This window comes from Chenopodium album, chromosome 4, assembly GCF_948465745.1.
Source record: "Chenopodium album chromosome 4, dcCheAlbu1.1, whole genome shotgun sequence".
Classification (NCBI taxonomy): domain Eukaryota; kingdom Viridiplantae; phylum Streptophyta; class Magnoliopsida; order Caryophyllales; family Amaranthaceae; genus Chenopodium; species Chenopodium album.
Window position 1 is genome coordinate 73,975,732 of NC_137837.1, and position 18,262 is coordinate 73,993,993.

General features: G+C 39.7%; 1 protein-coding gene across 2 annotated transcripts; it reads left to right on the forward strand.

Annotated features, from left to right (window-relative positions):
- The first annotated feature begins 943 nt into the window (after positions 1-943).
- On the forward strand, positions 944-17,652 carry LOC145627266 (tRNA (guanine(37)-N(1))-methyltransferase 1-like). 2 transcript variants are annotated; one of them, XM_081679665.1, is made up of 9 exons: positions 944-2,363; positions 2,547-2,645; positions 6,689-6,808; positions 6,889-7,055; positions 13,844-13,914; positions 14,412-14,554; positions 16,106-16,214; positions 17,138-17,250; positions 17,432-17,652. In XM_081679665.1, exons 1-9 carry the CDS (start codon positions 1,446-1,448, stop codon positions 17,576-17,578), a joined length of 1,887 nt encoding a protein of 628 aa, XP_081535791.1. In that variant the 5' UTR covers positions 944-1,445; the 3' UTR covers positions 17,579-17,652. The 2 variants fall into 2 exon arrangements, with proteins under 2 accessions (XP_081535791.1, XP_081535792.1); XM_081679666.1 differs by having other exon boundaries at positions 6,889-6,988; positions 13,792-13,914.
- Positions 17,653-18,262: the final 610 nt, after the last annotated feature.

Below are 18,262 nucleotides of genomic sequence, written 5' to 3' on the forward strand. Positions count from 1 at the left end.
ATTGGAGGACTTGTGTGGGCGGTTGGTTCCTTCGAGCAAGCCTTAGGCCTAGTTGTTTATTTGCTTTTATTTTTTGTTTTGCTTTGTTGTTTGTTTTCTTTTTGTTATGTCTCGGGGCTTGCCCCTCTCTTTCACCACACACACACACACACACACACACACACACACAAAAAAAAAAAAAAAAACTCGTTGTTTCTCTCATTTGTATTCTCTCTCTGATTATTATAGAAACAGAGTATTATTTATGTAATTTTCAACCATAAATTGAACCCACAATTTTCACCAAATATTTGAGTAACAATTAAACAAAATTAGAGATATTATTTAACTTTATCAACAAATTAAACATTACTAACCTTGAATTTGAAATAAAAAGTAATCTCGTGAATGAATTTAAATTACTTTGTACTTTATCTTTAAACAAATTTATGTTCGTTTCACGTTTAAGGTCAAAATTGGCCTTGATATTCTGAACTATGGCCTGGGCGCACCCTATACTTTACTCAGTGGCCAAGACACCGCAGATTAATGGCTTGGGTGCAAAGCGCACCTTTAATGAGTATTCCGGCCACCATTTTCACCGGAGTCGGTGAATTTTTTCGATTTACGTGCTGAAAAATGTCCAGTAAAGATTTCAGGGGTCATATTGAGCTCAAAACAAGCAAAAAATATAGCGTAAATGACTCAATTTAGCTTAAAAAAACAATGACACGCCAATCGAGATATTTTATAACATGCTAAAGAATCATGTACGTTATTTTTTTTTTGCTTGTTTTGAGCTCAATTTGGATTTTAAGGATTAAAATAACCCCTAAAACCTTTACGGGAGATTTTTTGGCACGTAAATCGAAAAAATTCACGGGCTCCGGTGAGAATGGTGGCTGGAAAACTTACTAAAGGTGCGATTTGCACCCAATTCATTAGTTTGTGATATTTTGGCCACTAAGTAAAGTATAGGGTGTTGGGTGCACCCAAACTATAGTTCAGAGTGTTCGAGACCAATTTTGCCTTTAAATTCTTTCATATACATTAGGAGGGAGACAACTTCTTGTTCTTTTTCTTATTAAGATATGTTTATTTATTTTATATATTTTTTTAAAATACATAGAGACAAACATATTAATTTATATCAGAGTTTTTATTTTTATTTTTATTTTTTTAACACAATTGCTAATGTAATTCTAAACCTCATACGACATAGTTCATAAATACTCTATACTATACAATTGCATAATCTTAATTGTTTTACAACTTAATCTTGAAAATCATCTATAATCCTATACACACAAGTCATAATTGTGACAAAATTATTCTGACTCGGAGAGAGTAGCTAAATGTCGAGTAATAGTGACGGGCGGTCGGGCGCCCAACCTCTTATCCGTTGAGTTAAACGATCAAATATTGGTTTTCCAGGCAACTCTACCACTGTGAAGTAGAGTGTAGTAATGTTCACCAAGAAACTGATGCTTCTGCGATTTCACTCCCATTTTCTGACTCCTCCCAACTTCTTTCCCAAACTTCTTCTCTCCTCCACCTCTCCTCTCTCCTTTCGCCGCATCACCACCGCATGTTCCGCCGCTGTAATCTCATCTCATTCTCTCTCCTCCACCTCCTATGGCCCTTCTCTTCAAAAGGGTACTCTTCCCTTAAAACCCCATCAAAACCCCATTTTGAATTCCGCCATTAATCCACCCCAACAAGCTCAAACTCCCGAAAATGGCGATGAAATCCCATTTGAGGAAGACCATTTTACCCGGGTGTTTGAGATTGCTGCAATTCGGGTTCCCTCGGAGCGGTGTTTTGAGTTAGAGGGTAGGATTCGAGGGCATTTGCTTAATTGGCCTCGTGTTTCGAACATTGCTAGGGTTCCTGGGGATGAGATTGATGAGGAAGTTCAAGGGTTGTTAATGGAGGATAAGGGGTTAGGGGTAGGGGAGGAAAATGAGGTTGAAAAGGCGGTGAGTCGGAGGATTTATGGGAAAGCTGAAGGGGATGGGGAGGAATTGAGTGGGGTTTTGTATAGGGATAAGCTTGCTAAGGAGTTTAATGCAAGGGGGTTTGTGAAGTTTCGGAATTTGGCTAAGATTTCAAGGCCTAATAGGAAGAAGAAGAGGCGAAAGGAGGGGCAAAGTGATAAGGAGAGTTGCGGCGAGGAGGGGGAGAAGTGGAAGGGGAGGAGGAGGAGTGTAATGGTGGAGGTTGTCGAGGAGAGTGAGGGCGAGGGCGAAAATGTTGGTGGTGATTTGAGTGGGTTGTTAGGGGAAGAGTTTAAGGGGAGGAAGTGGAGGGGGTCTACTAGGTTGTTGCTTTTGGATGAAACATATGCTGGGAAGAAATTTGATGAGCTTCCTGAAGCTGTTAAGGTGATAATTATGCACCCTTTTGGTTGTCATTGCAATTCTTGAATCGTAGTGCTTCATAATGAGCTTAAGTGAACCATTGATCCTTGTTATATTTACTTATCATTCTTACATAATATTATATGCATCTCAAGTATCAAACTATCTGACATTCAGTTTTGTTAACATTTCTAATCTGTTTATCAGGCAGCTTTTATGGAAGGTTCAAGCGAGGCTACAAAGTCAAGTTGTGAGCTAGTGAGGTGCAATTTGACCTTGTCGTATGATTACTGGTCAAATGATGAGGTACATAAGTATTCAAAGTTTTACACTATGTCATCATAATATATATTTTTTATGCCTATATCTTTTGTTTGAGGTATGCATTGTATTTGTCACTTGCTTTATAATGGGATTTCAACTAGTCATGTGACTCCTTGGGAAGATTCAAATAATAGCATTAATTGGTGGTTCTGCAGAGAATGAGAACCTGGAAATTAGATGCTTGTTGGGACTCAAGGGTTAAAGCTTTTATCTTAAATTGTGGGAAATTGTGCATTGTAGTTCCTTTTAAAAGGGTGCATTCCGTTAATGTTAATGAAACTGAAAGCTTATATGTGTAAGCTATAGTGGGATCAAAACCAACAAGCAAGGATGCAAAGATGAAGACAATTACGAACAATGTAGTTGGAATATACTCCTCACTAACAAAGCAACAAGCAGGAGATATTGGGATAACCAACCAGTATTACTAATCAATTCAACAAATATACGTAGTAATTAACTTTCCTACACACCGTAAATACACTTTATTTTCTCTCAAGAACAGTAACAATTCTTACTAAGAGTGTTCTCTCACGCAAATTAAGCCTACGAAACAATGATCCCAAGCCCCCTTAGATAGAGGTTGTAATTCTACCTTCACCCCGAGGAGGAAATAATTCTAGACTCTTCTTAGGTTTAGAATACAACATATATATTAGGAAACTAACATACTTTCCTATACTAATAACAATGGCATAGGTAACAACTCACTTGCGATCTAAAAGGCTAAAACAACTAGAATTAGAAAACTTACTTAAGGTTTACTGTGAAAGAGATAAACATTAAGACAAAGACCGTGATGCAATCTCCATGCTTATAAAAGTGATTATTCATGGTTGGGAAAATTTCAATAGGGAATTATGTTATGAGTGTTTGTGCTCCTGGAGTGATCACAACGGATCAAAAAATAAAGACAACTTGACTTATATTTGCCGGTGGAGGAGGCAAGCGTAGCAAAGATTTTTATGCTTGGGATGGGTTCTTGGGAAAACTTTAAGGGATAGAACTCGAAATGAGAATATACAATAATACAAAGTAAGGTAAGAGTTGTAGTTATTGAGGATAAGGTAAGGAAAACCAACTCCAGCATGTGTCATGTAGATGCATCAGTAAGGAAGTGGAAAGTTTGAATTCTGGGGATATTAGAAGTCTTGATGGTAAAATGACTTGGATTGGTGTGTGTGTGGGGGTGAGGGGTTAATAATGATATGAGGAAATTGGGCTTTAAATGTATAATGTTGGATAGAAGTGGAAAAAAAGATCTTTGTTGATAGGGGATAGATTCTCGGTTCATTTAGTTGAAATATCCATTTGACTGTTGAGATTAAGACTTTGGTATTATGAATAAGGTTACTATGCGGACTACATTACGGTGGGTCTTTACAACAATCCTACATGTTAATATAAAACGCTGCTACTTATAGTTTAGAATTATCTTGTCGCTAGATATATCCTACACAACTACACAAGCATCATATGCTTTTCTCAATCAATAAAAGTCTATCGTTTCCTTTTCAAGGAGCTGTTCACATTTCTCTATTGCACATGGTAAAATGCTTATAAATGGTGGAAGTTTCAAGATTATTTTTACCATGCTGCCAAATTATAATGTCAAAGATTACTAGAGAATTATTCGCAGGAGAATAATTTTCTATTCTCAACACTTAGCATTTGTTATTAAAGTGAGTTTGATACTTTGATCGTAAGAAACGAGTTGGGATAGGTACTAAGGTGATGTTAACTAAGTGAGGTTTGAATTGTGCCCACCATTAGAGCGTGCAATGTGTGGCTTAGTGTCATGGTGCTGAGATAACCTTGGCTACCTGGAGATTTACTTTGTTAAGGGTATTGTTTTTGGACTAAGATACAGAATTGAGTACCATATTGGCATGTGTCACTAGTCTTAGTGTTTGTTAGGAGGAGTGTGCTACTAACACAATGATTACTCTTGTAATCAAGGTGATGGATGTTGAAAGTTTTGGGCCTTTTTCCTAGCTAGATGGATTAGTTGAATGGAGATTACTATACAAGGTTGAGGATGTGTGTATAGTTCCTATTAAAAGGAGAAGCTATTTGGAAAATTATTGGTGATGAGGAGACCATACCTACTGCAAAAGTAGTAGAGATGTACTGATGTAGAGCCAAGTGGAAGAAATAATTAAGGTTGATGGTGAAGCCATGAAGGTGATAAACATGAAGAAGGATCTGCGATTCGGTCTCCATCTTCAAAGAGATTATAGGAGACGGAAATTGTGTACCTTTGGGAGATATGGAGGAACAAAAATAAAAAAATAAGTTGGATTATATTGCATATGGTGTAAAGAGAACTTCGGGTTATAACAAAAGTTCAAGGATAATTATTGAGGGGGGATTTTGAGAATTAATAATTATTCTCCTAAGATAATCTCTCTTGGATTCCCTTAACAGTATAATTTAGCAGGCATTGTAAAAATTAATCTAGAAAAATCCACCATGAGCGACCACTATAACTTGTTGCCGCGTGCAAAAGAGGAGTGTGGAGACAACAATAATGTTGAGATAACCAACTGTGACTTAGGCCTATTCAGTTCCTAAGCTCTATGGTTTCTCTATAGTAGAAGATTATGTTTCTTTAGTGCTCTCTACATGGTAAGTTTTGGGCGATACTAGCTGATAGACACTTGACTTGCTTCTTTCTGATATTTCTTCATATAACAATTTAGGATTGCAACTTTGACTGTGGGCTGTGGCAAATGTACTTGGCCTGATTGGCTGTTTCAAGCATGCTATAATATCTAAATTCTCCAAAAAATATTAAGTTTGATCTTTCTAAGTTTTTCTTTTGTATCTGTCTAAATTTTTGTGGTTAGAATAGTTGTATTCGTACTATACTGCTCTTTGCTAACCAATCAAGTTGGATTGGCATTATCTGCTCTTGCTCTTTCTTTCTTTATTTTCTTTCCTTTATATTGTCTGGAAGACTGGAAGTATCCTATTCCTGGTGTCCTGGTGAACTGAACTTGTTAAGCTTGTTTAGTTCTGAAGTGTTAGCCTTTTGATAGAAGAAATTTTTTTAACTCTTGTTTTTCAGCATCGTAATATTTACTTTTGGTAAGTTTTTATTAATTCAGGAACATTTGTTAACAACTTACCTACTATGACATGGTTTTTGTGTTCAACTACTTAATATATGTGTGTGTGTGCGCGCGCGCGCGCATGTGTGTTATTCAACTACTTAAATATCTGTGTTTTGTAAATAACAAATAACTACCTAATAAATTACATTTTTTAGTAGCACTATCAAAACACGTTTTCCGTCCAAGTTGCTGTCTGTAGGGCTCATATCCAACCTTTTTTCTTCCTTTCTCTGCCTGAAATAATTATACTGCCGATATCCAACCCGTCCGTAGGACCAAACACAACCTTTCTTCAACAATTTTCCATTATTCTCTCCTATGCATCATCTTCTTTCGTTCTCTTTCCATGAATCACTTTTTCAAATCAGCTTGCATCTTCTTGAATCTCAATATCACTGCTTTGAATCAATAAAATATTATGGAAGATGTAATATCAATCAATAGAACCTTCAACAACTCCTGATAAAATGAGATCGTAAGATGTGCAAGTAAGATAAAGAACAGCTGTTGGATAAATTGCGAGTAGGTGTATCCTTAACCTATTAAAGGTAGCCAATTAATAGGTTGATATTGATATGTTGAGTTTACAACATAAGTTAGTTTTTTACAAAATAACTTTGACAGAATTCGTTATTTTCACCTTTTCGGTAGTGCTGCCAAAAATTGTATAACATAAGTTAGTTATTTACAAAATATTGTGTCATAATAGGTAGTTGTTCACAAATTTTCCTATAATTATGTATATATGTGCCTCTGTGAATGACATTTAACATGGCTTCAAAGCTGTTTTTCATGTTACATCGTGAGAAGCCTGTCCTTTCTCTGACAATGTCAATTAGATTTTAGCTGGGCTTATATGTTTGATGTCTGTTAGTTATGGCATGTAAGTAATAAGATTCTCTACTGCAGGTGTTAGAGGCTTTGTTGCCAAAGGATATGATTATTCCCTCTGCTTTTGAAACTGTTGGGCATATTGCACACCTGAACTTAAAAGAAGAACATTTACCATACAAGAAGGTTATTGCAAAGGTGATTACTGGAGATGTAAACTTATTTTGGTTTTTTGCGTGTTTGCTTTCTGCTGTGTAATAGATAGTTTTTGGCTTCAGGTAGTTCTGGACAAAAATAAACCAAAGATTCAAACAGTTGTAAATAAAATTGAAGCCATCAGTAATGACTTCAGAACGATGGAGCTGGAGGTACTAGCTGGTAATCATTCCCTTGTTACGATTCTAAGTGAGAATGGGTTGCGTTTCCAAATCGACTTAGCGAAAGTGTATGCATTCTTCTCATGCCCTTCATATCAACATGGTCAATTTTAGATGCATCGTTCCCTAATGTGCAATTTCAGAAATCATCTTGTTATAATTAATACAGCTTTCTGTATCATGTTTTTTTTGTATCCATCCCAGCTTAGCTTAAGTTTTTACGACTATATGTTTCTGTAGCATTTTTCTGTTTCATATATAATTGTCACACAACCTACTTCAATGGAATTTTTGCATATACCAGTTCTAATTCTGATAAGCAGCTAATTTTGTTCCATGATATTCTTTACCCTCAGCAACAGCCTCTAGCTGATAGCTTTTATTTGCTACCAATTTAAAATATTTATCGATAGAGAAAGTTTAGTTTGGATCTGTTGCACATGATTAAAGAATTATTTTGATGAGCTTTCCGACGGGTGTTCACTAATATATCTATTGAATTATGACAGATAGTCTTGCAGTCATGATAATCAGCTACAGTAATGCAAGATCATAAATTTAGCTTATTGGTTGAGGGTGAAGTACAATCTATTGCTAGTTAAAGACTATTGGTTGGATGTTATTCTGTCCAGATTGGCTGTTGATTAGTATTAGATATTATACTCCCTTGGTGTCACGGTCCGAGAGTTTTGACACCGGATCGTGCGGCGCGCGCTTGTCTATTAGCGACAAGGACGCAAGCCTAAAGTGAGGGAGGTTCGTAAGCACTCAGCAACACGGACCAAGGTATCTTAAGAAAGCACTCGTCAACAACGGGTGCTAGGTCGGGGCTTGTGACGGCCGATACTTCGAAGCGGGCACAAGCGGAACCGACTAGATGAGGGCGTCTTTTGAGGGTCTCTTGGTTTGAAGGGGATGCTTTAAAACAAGGTAAGCACAATATCTATAAAGGCTTAAACAACACACAAGTCTTAAAGCAATAGCAAAGGGGTAGAGAGCGTAGATTGAATAACCATGCGCTCCCTAAAGAGCTTTATATTGCATTAGTAGAGAATTACAAGTGAACATTGAAATGACAGTAACACAATAATTCTCCCTAGAGCCTAGAAAATAAAAAGAAGGACTAAAGAGACATTACAAAGGGGAAATTACAAGGAAAATAAAGAAGAATACATAATAAAGAGGTTGGATTCTAACATCCTCCCCTACTTAAGCCGTCGACGACCTCGTCGACTCACAAACAAACTTACACACAAAAGAAAAAGAAATAGCAGCTTCATCCTTCGATTGTTGGGGAGGTTCTCGTCCTGGTTCTGATGTTGGCGCGGGAGCTGTTGTTGCGGCTATCGTCTTCTGCATCTGGATGATATGGTTTGAGGCGACTAACGTGGAAGACTGGGTCTCATCCACGTTGGCGGTTCAACTTTGTACGCACTCTTCCCAATCCGTTTGGTGATGCGTATGGGGCCTTCATATTTTCTGAGCAGTCGACGATCTCTTCCTCGAAGAAACTTGAGTTGCTCTGGCAGGACTTTCACCATCACCATGTCCCCCACACTAAATTCCAACGGCCTTCTGTTCTGGTCTGCCCACTTCTTCATTCTCTTCGATGCTCGCTCTAGGTAAGCACGGGCAACTTCCATGTTTTGCTGCCATTCTCGCTTGAACTCTCGTGCTTCACGGCTTCTCCCCTCTTCGGAGGTTGCTATTGTGTGAGGCAGGAGGGGTTGCTGGCCCATCACCAGTTCAAAAGGGCTTCTGTTGGATGTTATGCTCTTCTGGGCGTTAAAACACAGTTGAGCAACATCGAGGAGTTTCACCCAATCCTTCTGATTGGCGCTGACAAAATGTCTCAAGTATTCCTCTAAGAGACCGTTGAATCTCTCAGTTTGCCCATCAGATTGAGGGTGGTGGCTCGAAGACATATTCAAGTCGGACCCCATTAACTTAAACAATTCCGTTCAGAATATGCTCGTGAATCTCGTGTCTCGGTCGCTGACGATGCTTTGCGGCAACCCCCAATACTTCACAATGTGTTTGAAGAATAATGACGTCGTCTCCTCAGCACCGCAGGCCTTCTGCAAGGGAACAAAGGTGGCATATTTTAAGAATCTGTCGATCACCACCATCACAGCTGAATACTGCTCTACTTTGGGGAGACCACTGATAAAGTCCATCGAGATGCTTTCCCACGGACGTGACGGAACAGGGAGGGGATCTAGGAGGCCTCCAGGTTTCTGACGATCTACCTTGTCTTGTTGACAAACCAAGCAAGTTCGGGTGTAGTGCATAACGTCTTCCTTCATCCCGGGCCAATAATACCCCATGGAGAGTAAGCTTAACGTCCTTTGCCAACCTGGATGTCCCGCCCACAGAGTATCGTGGCATTCTTTCAACAACATCTTCCTTAATCCTCCTGCTTTAGGGATGAAAAGTTTTGTACCTTTGGTGAAGATGAGACCATCTTCCATCCAAAAACGTCTGGTCTTCCCTTCTTCAATCATCTTCGTTAAGGTAGTTGTCATCGGGTCATCTGGTAGATAAGCTCGAACTTGATCCCTAACTGTCGTGGCAATGCTGCTTGAAGTCATGGGGGCAAGCTTGTATGTTGCGGCAAGATCCGCACGCCTACTCAGGGCGTCGGCGACTCTGTTGCTTGCTCCCGGCCTGTAAGTGAACTCCACATTAAAATCGGCAAGGGCCTCCTGCCAACGAGCCTGCTTTCCCGTTAATTTTGGTTGGGTGAGGAAGTAGCTAGCCGCCGTGTTATCGGTGCGGACAATGAATTTCGAGCCCAACAAGTAGTGTCTCCACCCCTTCAAGCAGTGAACAATCGCTAAGAGCTCTTTTTCTTGTGCTGCATATCTCCTTTCTGCATCACTGAACTTCCGGCTCTCGTAAGCGATTGGGTGTCCTTCTTGGAGTAAGACCCCGCCCAAAGCATAATCAGATGCATCTGTCTCAACCTCAAACGGCTTGTTGATGTTGGGGAGCGCTAGGACCGGCTCCTTCATTACTGCTTCTTTGAGCTTGAGGAAAGCCCCCTGTTGTTTCTCTGACCAATCCCACTTGTTGTCTTTCTTTAGTAACTCCGTCAAAGGGCTCGCTATCTCAGAGTATCCTTGAATGAAGCGTCGGTAGTAATTAGCTAACCCCAAGAACGACCTTAGCTCCGAGACGTTCCTTGGTGCTTGCCAATCACTAATGGCTTGGATTTTCTTCGGATCCATCCTTATGCGGCCACCTCCTACGAAATGACCCAGAAAGCTTACTTCCTTTTTCGCAAAGGCACATTTCTCTCGCTTCACGAACAGGTGATGTTGTCTCAATTTCTCAAACACTTTCTTCAAGTGTTCTAAGTGATCTTCAAGGGTGTTGCTGAAGATTACGATGTCGTCCAAGTAGACCACCACAAACTTGTCCAGATATTCGTGGAAAACTTGATTCATCAACGTACAGAATGTTGCAGGAGCATTTGTTAACCCGAATGGCATGACCAACCACTCGAACGCCCCGTACCTGGTGACACAGGCCGTCTTTGGTTCATCTCCTTGTGCAATTCGAACCCGATGGTATCCAGACCTTAGGTCGAGCTTGGTGCTGCATCTCCTAGCTGGTCGAACAAATCAGCCACCAAAGGAATTGGATAGTGGTTCCTCACCGTAAGCTTGTTTAAGGCTCTGTAGTCGATGCACAATCTCAAATTCCCATCCTGCTTCTTCTGGAAAAGGACCGGCGCACCATAGGGAGCTCTAGAAGGACGGATAAATCTGGCTTCCAACAGCCCATCTAATTGTTTTCGTAACTCTGCGAGCTCCGGAGGGGCCATCCGATAGGGACTTCTCGCGGGTGGTCTGGCACCGGGCACCAGCTCAATGCTGTGATCTATGGCCCTTCGAGGGGGAAGAGATTTCGGGAGCTCCTTGGGGAGGATGTCAGAATATTCCCCCAGTAACTCACTAATGACCTCGGGAATGTCCCCCTCCTCCTCTTCCTCCTTCATTGAGAGAGTAGCAAGGAACGTAGGCTCATTCCTCCTAATCCCCTTCTTGAGTTGCATTGTCGAGAGGAGGGGGCCTTTCAATTCTTTCCCTTCTTCTGCTTGGGTGTGTGTCCGCAAGAGGCATGGTTGGCGGCTGGTCACAAGTAAGGACCCTAGGTGGGGCATCGGGACAGCCTTACTGGAGTGTAGGAAGTCCATCCCGAGAACCAGCTCAAAATCATCCATTGTGGCCACAGTGAAATCCAGAGTCCCATTCCACTCCCCAATCTTCGTGTGCACGTTCCTTGCCACCCCACAAGTTGGCTGAGCTTCAGAGTTAACGGTCTTCATTCGACCTCCACTATGCACGGCCTTCAGGCCTAATCTGCTTGCCTCCCGCTTGGTGACAAAGTTGTGGGTAGCTCCCGTATCAACCATTGCCCGGGCTTTCTTCCCATTTATCACGACATCAACGTACATCAAGCTGGTGGCTCGGCTCTTGTTCCCGGATGTCTCTTTTTCCATTGCACACATATAATACACTGCCCCTAACTTAGAGGGTTCTTCTTCGCTGACAACGTCCTCCTCTTTGTCATCTCCCTTAGTGGGTTCTGAGGACATCGAGGACAACTTCTTCTGGAGGTTGTCTATTTCCGCCTTGTGCTGGCACTCGAACCATTTATGCGGTCCGCGACAGAGTATGCAAGTGAGGGGTTTGTTCCATGATGATGATGAGCCGGCGGGCCCACCTCTGTTTGTGGATGCCGCGACTCCGCCCTTCCGTGAGTCCTCTCCCCCACTCCTATATCTGTTCCCAACACTGTTCGAGCTGGTTTGAGAGTTACCACTAGTGCTCTTCGGAGTACTTGAAGTTGACCCCATGTTCCCCTTCTTTTGGTTAGGCACCCTCTCTGATGAATAATCCATCAACCTTTCAGCTGCAGCTATAGCACCTGACAAGGTATCAATTTTCTGGCGCCATATCTCTCTTTGGGCCTAATCTTTTAGACCTCGCACAAAGTTGAATAGACGGTCTTTCTTCGACATGTCATGGATCTCCAACATGCAAGCCGAATATTCTTTTACATATTCACGAATGGAGGTTTTGTGTTGCAGAGTCGCAAGCTTGGTGCGAGCAATGAACTCAGTGTTTTCCGGGTAGAATTGAGCCATCAATTCTTTCTTTAGATCTTCCCACGTGTCTACCGACGTCCTCTTAGCTTGGATGTCGGCGTACTTTGTGCGCCACCAGAGTTTGGCGTCGTCCACTAAATACATCGTGGCAGTATCTACTTTTAGTCCGTCCTCCAACTGACAGATACGGAAGTACTGCTCCATGTCAAAGATGAAGTTATCCACTTCCTTCGAATCTCTCGTGCCATTGAAGGTTCGAGGTTTGGGAGGTTTTATTCTAGCACCTCCGGTTCCCCCGAGCCCTCTTTGAGCATGCATCAAGGTTGCACATTTATCTTGTGCCTCGTCAGCTACGCCTTGCACAAAGTTAAGCTGCTCCGTCAACCCATCGATTGCCGAAGTAAGCCTCTCTATTTGCTCGGCTTGTTTTATCACAATATCTTCGAGCTTGGGCAACCTTTCTCCCAATACAGCCCACTCTTCCGACTTGCCTTCAAGCCATGCAAGTCGTTCTTCCCATGAGTATTCTGGCGTCTCGTCGAGCAACATTTTCGAGCAACTTGGCTCTGATACCAACTGTCACGGTCCGAGAGTTTTGACACCGGATCGTGCGGCGCGCGCTTGTCTATTAGCGACAAGGACGCAAGCCTAAAGTGAGGGAGTTTCGTAAGCACTCAGCAACACGGACCAAGGTATCTTAAGAAAGCACTCGTCAACAACGGGTGCTAGGTCGGGGCTTGTGACGGCCGATACTTCGAAGCGGGCACAAGCGAAACCGACTAGATGAGGGCGTCTTTTGAGGGTCTCTTGGTTTGGAGGGGATGCTTTAAAACAAGGTAAGCACAATATCTATAAAGGCTTAAACAACACACAAGTCTTAAAGCAATAGCAAAGGGGTAGAGAGCGTAGATTGAATAACCATGCGCTCCCTAAAGAGCTTTATATTGCATTAGTAGAGAATTACAAGTGAACAATGAAATGACAGTAACACAATAATTCTCCCTAGAGCCTAGAAAATAAAAAGAAGGACTAAAGAGACATTACAAAGGGGAAATTACAAGGAAAATAAAGAAGAATACATAATAAAGAGGTTGGATTCTAACACTTGGCCTCTATATTGATACAATGTGTGGTATTAGATTGTCTGTCTTTCTCTTTCAAAGTATTCTTTCATTCCCATCCCAAAGAGATTTATCACCTTGGAATGAAGTATTATTATTGATTTTGAGGCAGTTCTCAGGCAGGCATAGAATCACTACTGTAAAATCAATGGGATTAGATTGCCATGTTTTATAGCAGGAGACCAGAAGTGGAACAAGCTAGTTGGAAGTAGATCTTGCTGTAAAATAAATGATACAAAATCAAGTCAATGTGGTGTGGCCTGTATAAATGTGTGGTCAAATTAATCATTCTGCTATTGTGAACTGAACTGTACTTTTTAGTCACTCATGGAGATCTTGCTGTAAAATAAATGATACAAAATCAAGTCAATGTGGTGTGGCCTGTATAAATGTGTGGTCAAATTAATCATTCTGCTATTGTGAACTGAACTGTACTTTTTAGTCACTCATGGAGTCCTGTTATGCTAACTCGAATTTACCGTCAAAATTTATGCAGCTTGCTTATTCTTTCTTGTTTATTTATTTTTTAATATTGAGGCTAACTAGAATTGACATATTCCTATTCAGAGAGGTGGGTTGACATGTTCATAGAAGTGATACCTTGTTTGATACAATGCAGCTACTGGAATTCCAGGCTATCAACTGAAAGACAGAGGCTCATAAGTTGCTTTACGAGTGATGATGTCTTATGTATGTTCACTTCACAGTGGTAGTTGTATGAATTTTATGAGTTTTTATTGCAATCAATTATTGTTATTATTATATTTGTATTCTTTATAATTGTTTACTGTCTAATGGGCAAAATATCACATATTCTCTGCAAAGCGTCATCTTTTTCATCATTGATTGTACCCATTATGTTTCAAAAATTTATCTGTTATGAGTACCTTAATGTATGTTAAGTGCATTTATAGGCTAAGTCTGATCAATGAAGCTCTTTCATCCAATCTTAGTTTTTCATTTGAAGTATTTTGCTGTGTTTCGCATCATCATGAAATGAAGTTTCACAAGTGTAAAGGAAAATGAATGCATTAGATGCTTAGGGTAAATATAAGCTTTTCATGATTTCCATTTCAGTAGCTGTTCATTAATACTCTTACTTTTTCATTGCAGCTAATACTGTCGTACATAGTTTTTTTAAAAATCTGTTTACACTGAAGAATCATATTTTACTTTCCGATTTACAGGCGATGTTTTCTCTGGGGTTGGTCCGATAGCTATATCTGCAGCAAAGAAAGTAAAACGTGTATATGCAAATGATCTGAATCCTTATGCAGTTGATTATCTTGAAAGAAACACTGTCCTCAATAAGCTTGAGAGGAAAATTAAGGTAAAGCACTGAAACTCTAGGCATATTCTTCCCTTCTTTTCCCCTTTTTACTCTCCCCTTTGCCACTTTTCATGATTATTCACAAAAGTCTGTTTTAGAATTGACCCAGGATTCGGGATATTAATTCACACCTCTATAAATAAAATAACTTGTAAGTTTGATTGTCATTTTCTCTGGGATGAGCCTGTCTTGTCGAGTATGTCGACCATTTGGGAAAAGCATGGCTTACTAATTGGACATGCAAACCTGTCACCCTATGGGCACTTGCATCTAGAGCTCCACAGCTTCCCCGTATTGGTGAATGCTAGTACATGACAAGCAACTCACCAGCTATGGTTCGGGTATTTGGAAGTGTCACATGTCAAGTCTCTGAATTTCAGACGTGGGGGCACTTCCAAAATTGGACACAAGTGCAGGGAGGCCGGGGGAACAGCAATTATCTAACATAGTCCTGATTAAAAAATTTTGCATTTGCTTCGTTACAACTTACAAATACATTTGCACGTATTATGGGTTGACTTGTTTGGTAGTTCTTGTCATAATTATGATCTGTAGCCCATTTGTGAGCATTTCTCACGTAACTTTTTCTTTGTTTGAGATGTTTGGATGAGAATTGAGTGTTAGGTAATGAGGACTTTATACCCTTGTCAGAGTTTTGAGTGTCTGGTACAAGTATGTAAGAGAATGAAGTGTCGAAGTAACGTAACTCACCAATCAGAGCAAGAGTTTAATGTTAAATTGCAGAGCTTCAAAGTCATATAAATGGCTTAAAGAATTTAAACCTTAATGTTTGCTGTTATAGTCGGTGACTGGCTTTGGTTTTGAAGTTGTTCAAATTTATTGCGGCTCATAGTATTAGTATATGATATTGAAATTTGCCTTCTGAAATTCTCAACAGTTGGCTATTCTTCTATCTAGGCCTTGTTTGGTAGTAAGCTTATTGGGGGTATATTAGCTTATTTGACTAACTTTAGCTGATTGACTAGTCAAACAAGCTAATATAAGTGTTTGGTAGAAAGCTTATTGAAAGAGCTTATTCCACTAAATAAGCTCTTTTTGAAAAAGCTCATTTTAGGAGCTTTTTCAATTAGCTTATTCATTAATTATTGTGAAATGACACTTATAACCTCATTTAATTTAAAATCCTATCTAAACTACCTACCCCACAATTAGCTTATTGGTCATTTCACATACTCAATCACCTTTAAGCTATCAGCTATTTACCAAACACTTTTATATAACCAGTTAATACAATAAGTTAGTCAAATCAGTTAATAAAATCAGCTAGTCAAAATCAGCTAACTCAATCAGCTTCAGCTTTCAGCTTTCTCCCAAACAGGGCCCTAATATTCTGATGTGATGATTGTTTCTTATCCTTGTTCATATTTTATATCCACTGTGGTCTTTAGCCGTATATATAATTTTCTTTAATTATGCCATTCTTCTGTAGTATGTATTATTTTCTTTTACCTGAAGAGCATGGTGCTTCAGGTCTATACTTCAAAGGTACACTTGGAGGAAACCTTTTCTCACTTTTATTTCTGTGCTTAGGTATTTAACATGGACGGGAGAAGATTTATTGAGGCTATATTCTCGAGTGAGACCCATCCCGTCACACAAGTTGTCATGAATTTGCCAAATAATGCAGTGGAGTTTCTAGGTATGTATTTCGCTGCAGTATCTTAGTTTTTCAAAATTATGTGCTGGTAATGATAAAATATCCCAAGAAAACTGGCCACTACAGCATCTTATCATAGCTCATAGGGCTGAGACTTGGTGCACTTATTAGCTCATAGTTCTGAGCACACTCAGACTTGGATTTTGGGTGTCGTGTCTGACACGGTGTTTGATCCTCTTATGCTCGAGATTTTATAATTTTTTTTTATAAGGCCACTATATATTTGGGTGGCATGTCGTTTCGTGTCAAGAGCGTTGGAGGATCCAACACGCGACACTCGATGTACAGCAGGGTATCAAAGTTACGTAGGTTCTGAGTTCTTTGTGTAGTGCTGGAAACCCCCCATCCCTCACCCCTGAAAAGGTGAAGAAAAATAAGGAATCAAGGGCACAAAGAATAGGGAAAGTATGAAGAGAAGTGATAAACGTGCAGATACTTGGGATGGGGCTATCATGTGATCCAATCTTTATGAACGAGACTTACGGGAGTGATAAACATGCATACATACAGGAAAAGATTGTTGCAATGATCTAAGTGATATGGAAGTTGTAAATGAGGAATCAATTCAATTAGTGTTGTGCTTATGAATGTCATACAACTTAATGGACAAGTTACTTGTAAAATTTGGCCCTGTAAAATCTGGCATTGGTGAAGTTCAGATTGTTATGTTTGGAAGTGGAACTTCTGTTTTGTGAAATTTTTAAGGACGGAATCCACTTAAATTACTCAAGCTGGTTAACTTGAAAGCACGATGCTGTTCTGTAGGGTGTAGGTTTTTTTTCCCCCTTTCCTGCTCAATTTTTTTTATTTCATCATGGCACACACACATGCACCTGCACTTTACACTTTATCGTATGTAATGTAGCTTCTGCAATAATGTTATTCTCGTCCTTTTCATTTTACAGATGCCTTTCGTGGAATTTTTAGTAACAGAACCAGAGAGAGAAAACTGACTTTGCCGATGATCCATGTTTACGGATTCTCAAAGGCTGAAGATCCGGAATTTGATTTCCATGAGGTTTGTCTCTATCACTTGTAATTGTTACTGTAATTTCTTGTCTCCAGTATCTATAAATGCACCTTATATATATATGTTGCCATTGTTTTCAGCTTCACTGGTTGAGTGGCTTTCATCCTTAACCCTTTTATTATTCATAGTTATTTCTTAAAAGAAAATGCCTCTTAACATGACAATGCAGCGGATAAGAGTCGCGCTAGAAGAGGCTGCTGTCGCTGTTGAAATGCGTCGTGTTCGTGCTGTTGCACCAGGAAAATGGATGCTGTGTGCCTCTTTTGTACTTCCTGAGAAGGTAGCTTTTAGTAAGTCCAATGTAGATTGTAAATAATATTTATCCAAAGCTGATTATAGGTTATTATAGGTCAATTTTGCTCCATGCTATATAACCCTTAATTAGTTGCATTTAGTTGTATGCTTCTATTAGCCTTTCTCTTTGGTTATTTTTCTTCAAAATCATACTTACTCTTTTACCTTTTTTAATCAAATCCAAAACAAACCAGACCGACCAATTTATTAAGTGCTAGTACAACATAAATGGTCTTTTGTTTTTTCTATGGCTATTTTGAGCATATTAATTTCCCACATTATGGCATTGCCTTAAAAGAAAACAATACTTAACCATTAATTGTCAGTATGATATCTAAGAGCCCACATTTTTTGGTGCACCTAATCAGCTCGAGCTATTTCTATGAGCATGAACATCAATAGAAATGTGTCTTCTTAAGAACATGTTAAGCTCCCAAATCAATCCCTGTTTCTCCCTCTTCTAGGATTGCTTGAGTGAATTCTTATATGAGGCGAACTTATAGTAACCTATTGTAAGATTGTGGTATGACTTTTACTTTTGTAACGAGTTCATACTCTATATTATACAACCTAAATGTTTGAGTGAAAAACCAATTGTTGGCTTAATGGTAAGGAAAAATCCTTCCAACCTTAGGCCTTATTTGGTTTGATGTAAATTGTTTTCATGTAAAATGATTTTCCCATTTTCCTTTGTTTGGTTTGTGAA

Excerpts from the sequence above, each read along its gene's own strand:
- LOC145627266 (XM_081679665.1), top strand. The coding sequence starts at position 1,446 with ATGTTCACCAAGAAACTGATGCTTCTGCGATTTCACTCCCATTTTCTG. Across the intron at positions 2,646-6,688 it reads ATTACTGGTCAAATGATGAG|GTGTTAGAGGCTTTGTTGCC; the intron begins GTACATAAGTAT and ends TCTCTACTGCAG. Across the intron at positions 16,215-17,137 it reads TAATGCAGTGGAGTTTCTAG|ATGCCTTTCGTGGAATTTTT; the intron begins GTATGTATTTCG and ends TTCATTTTACAG.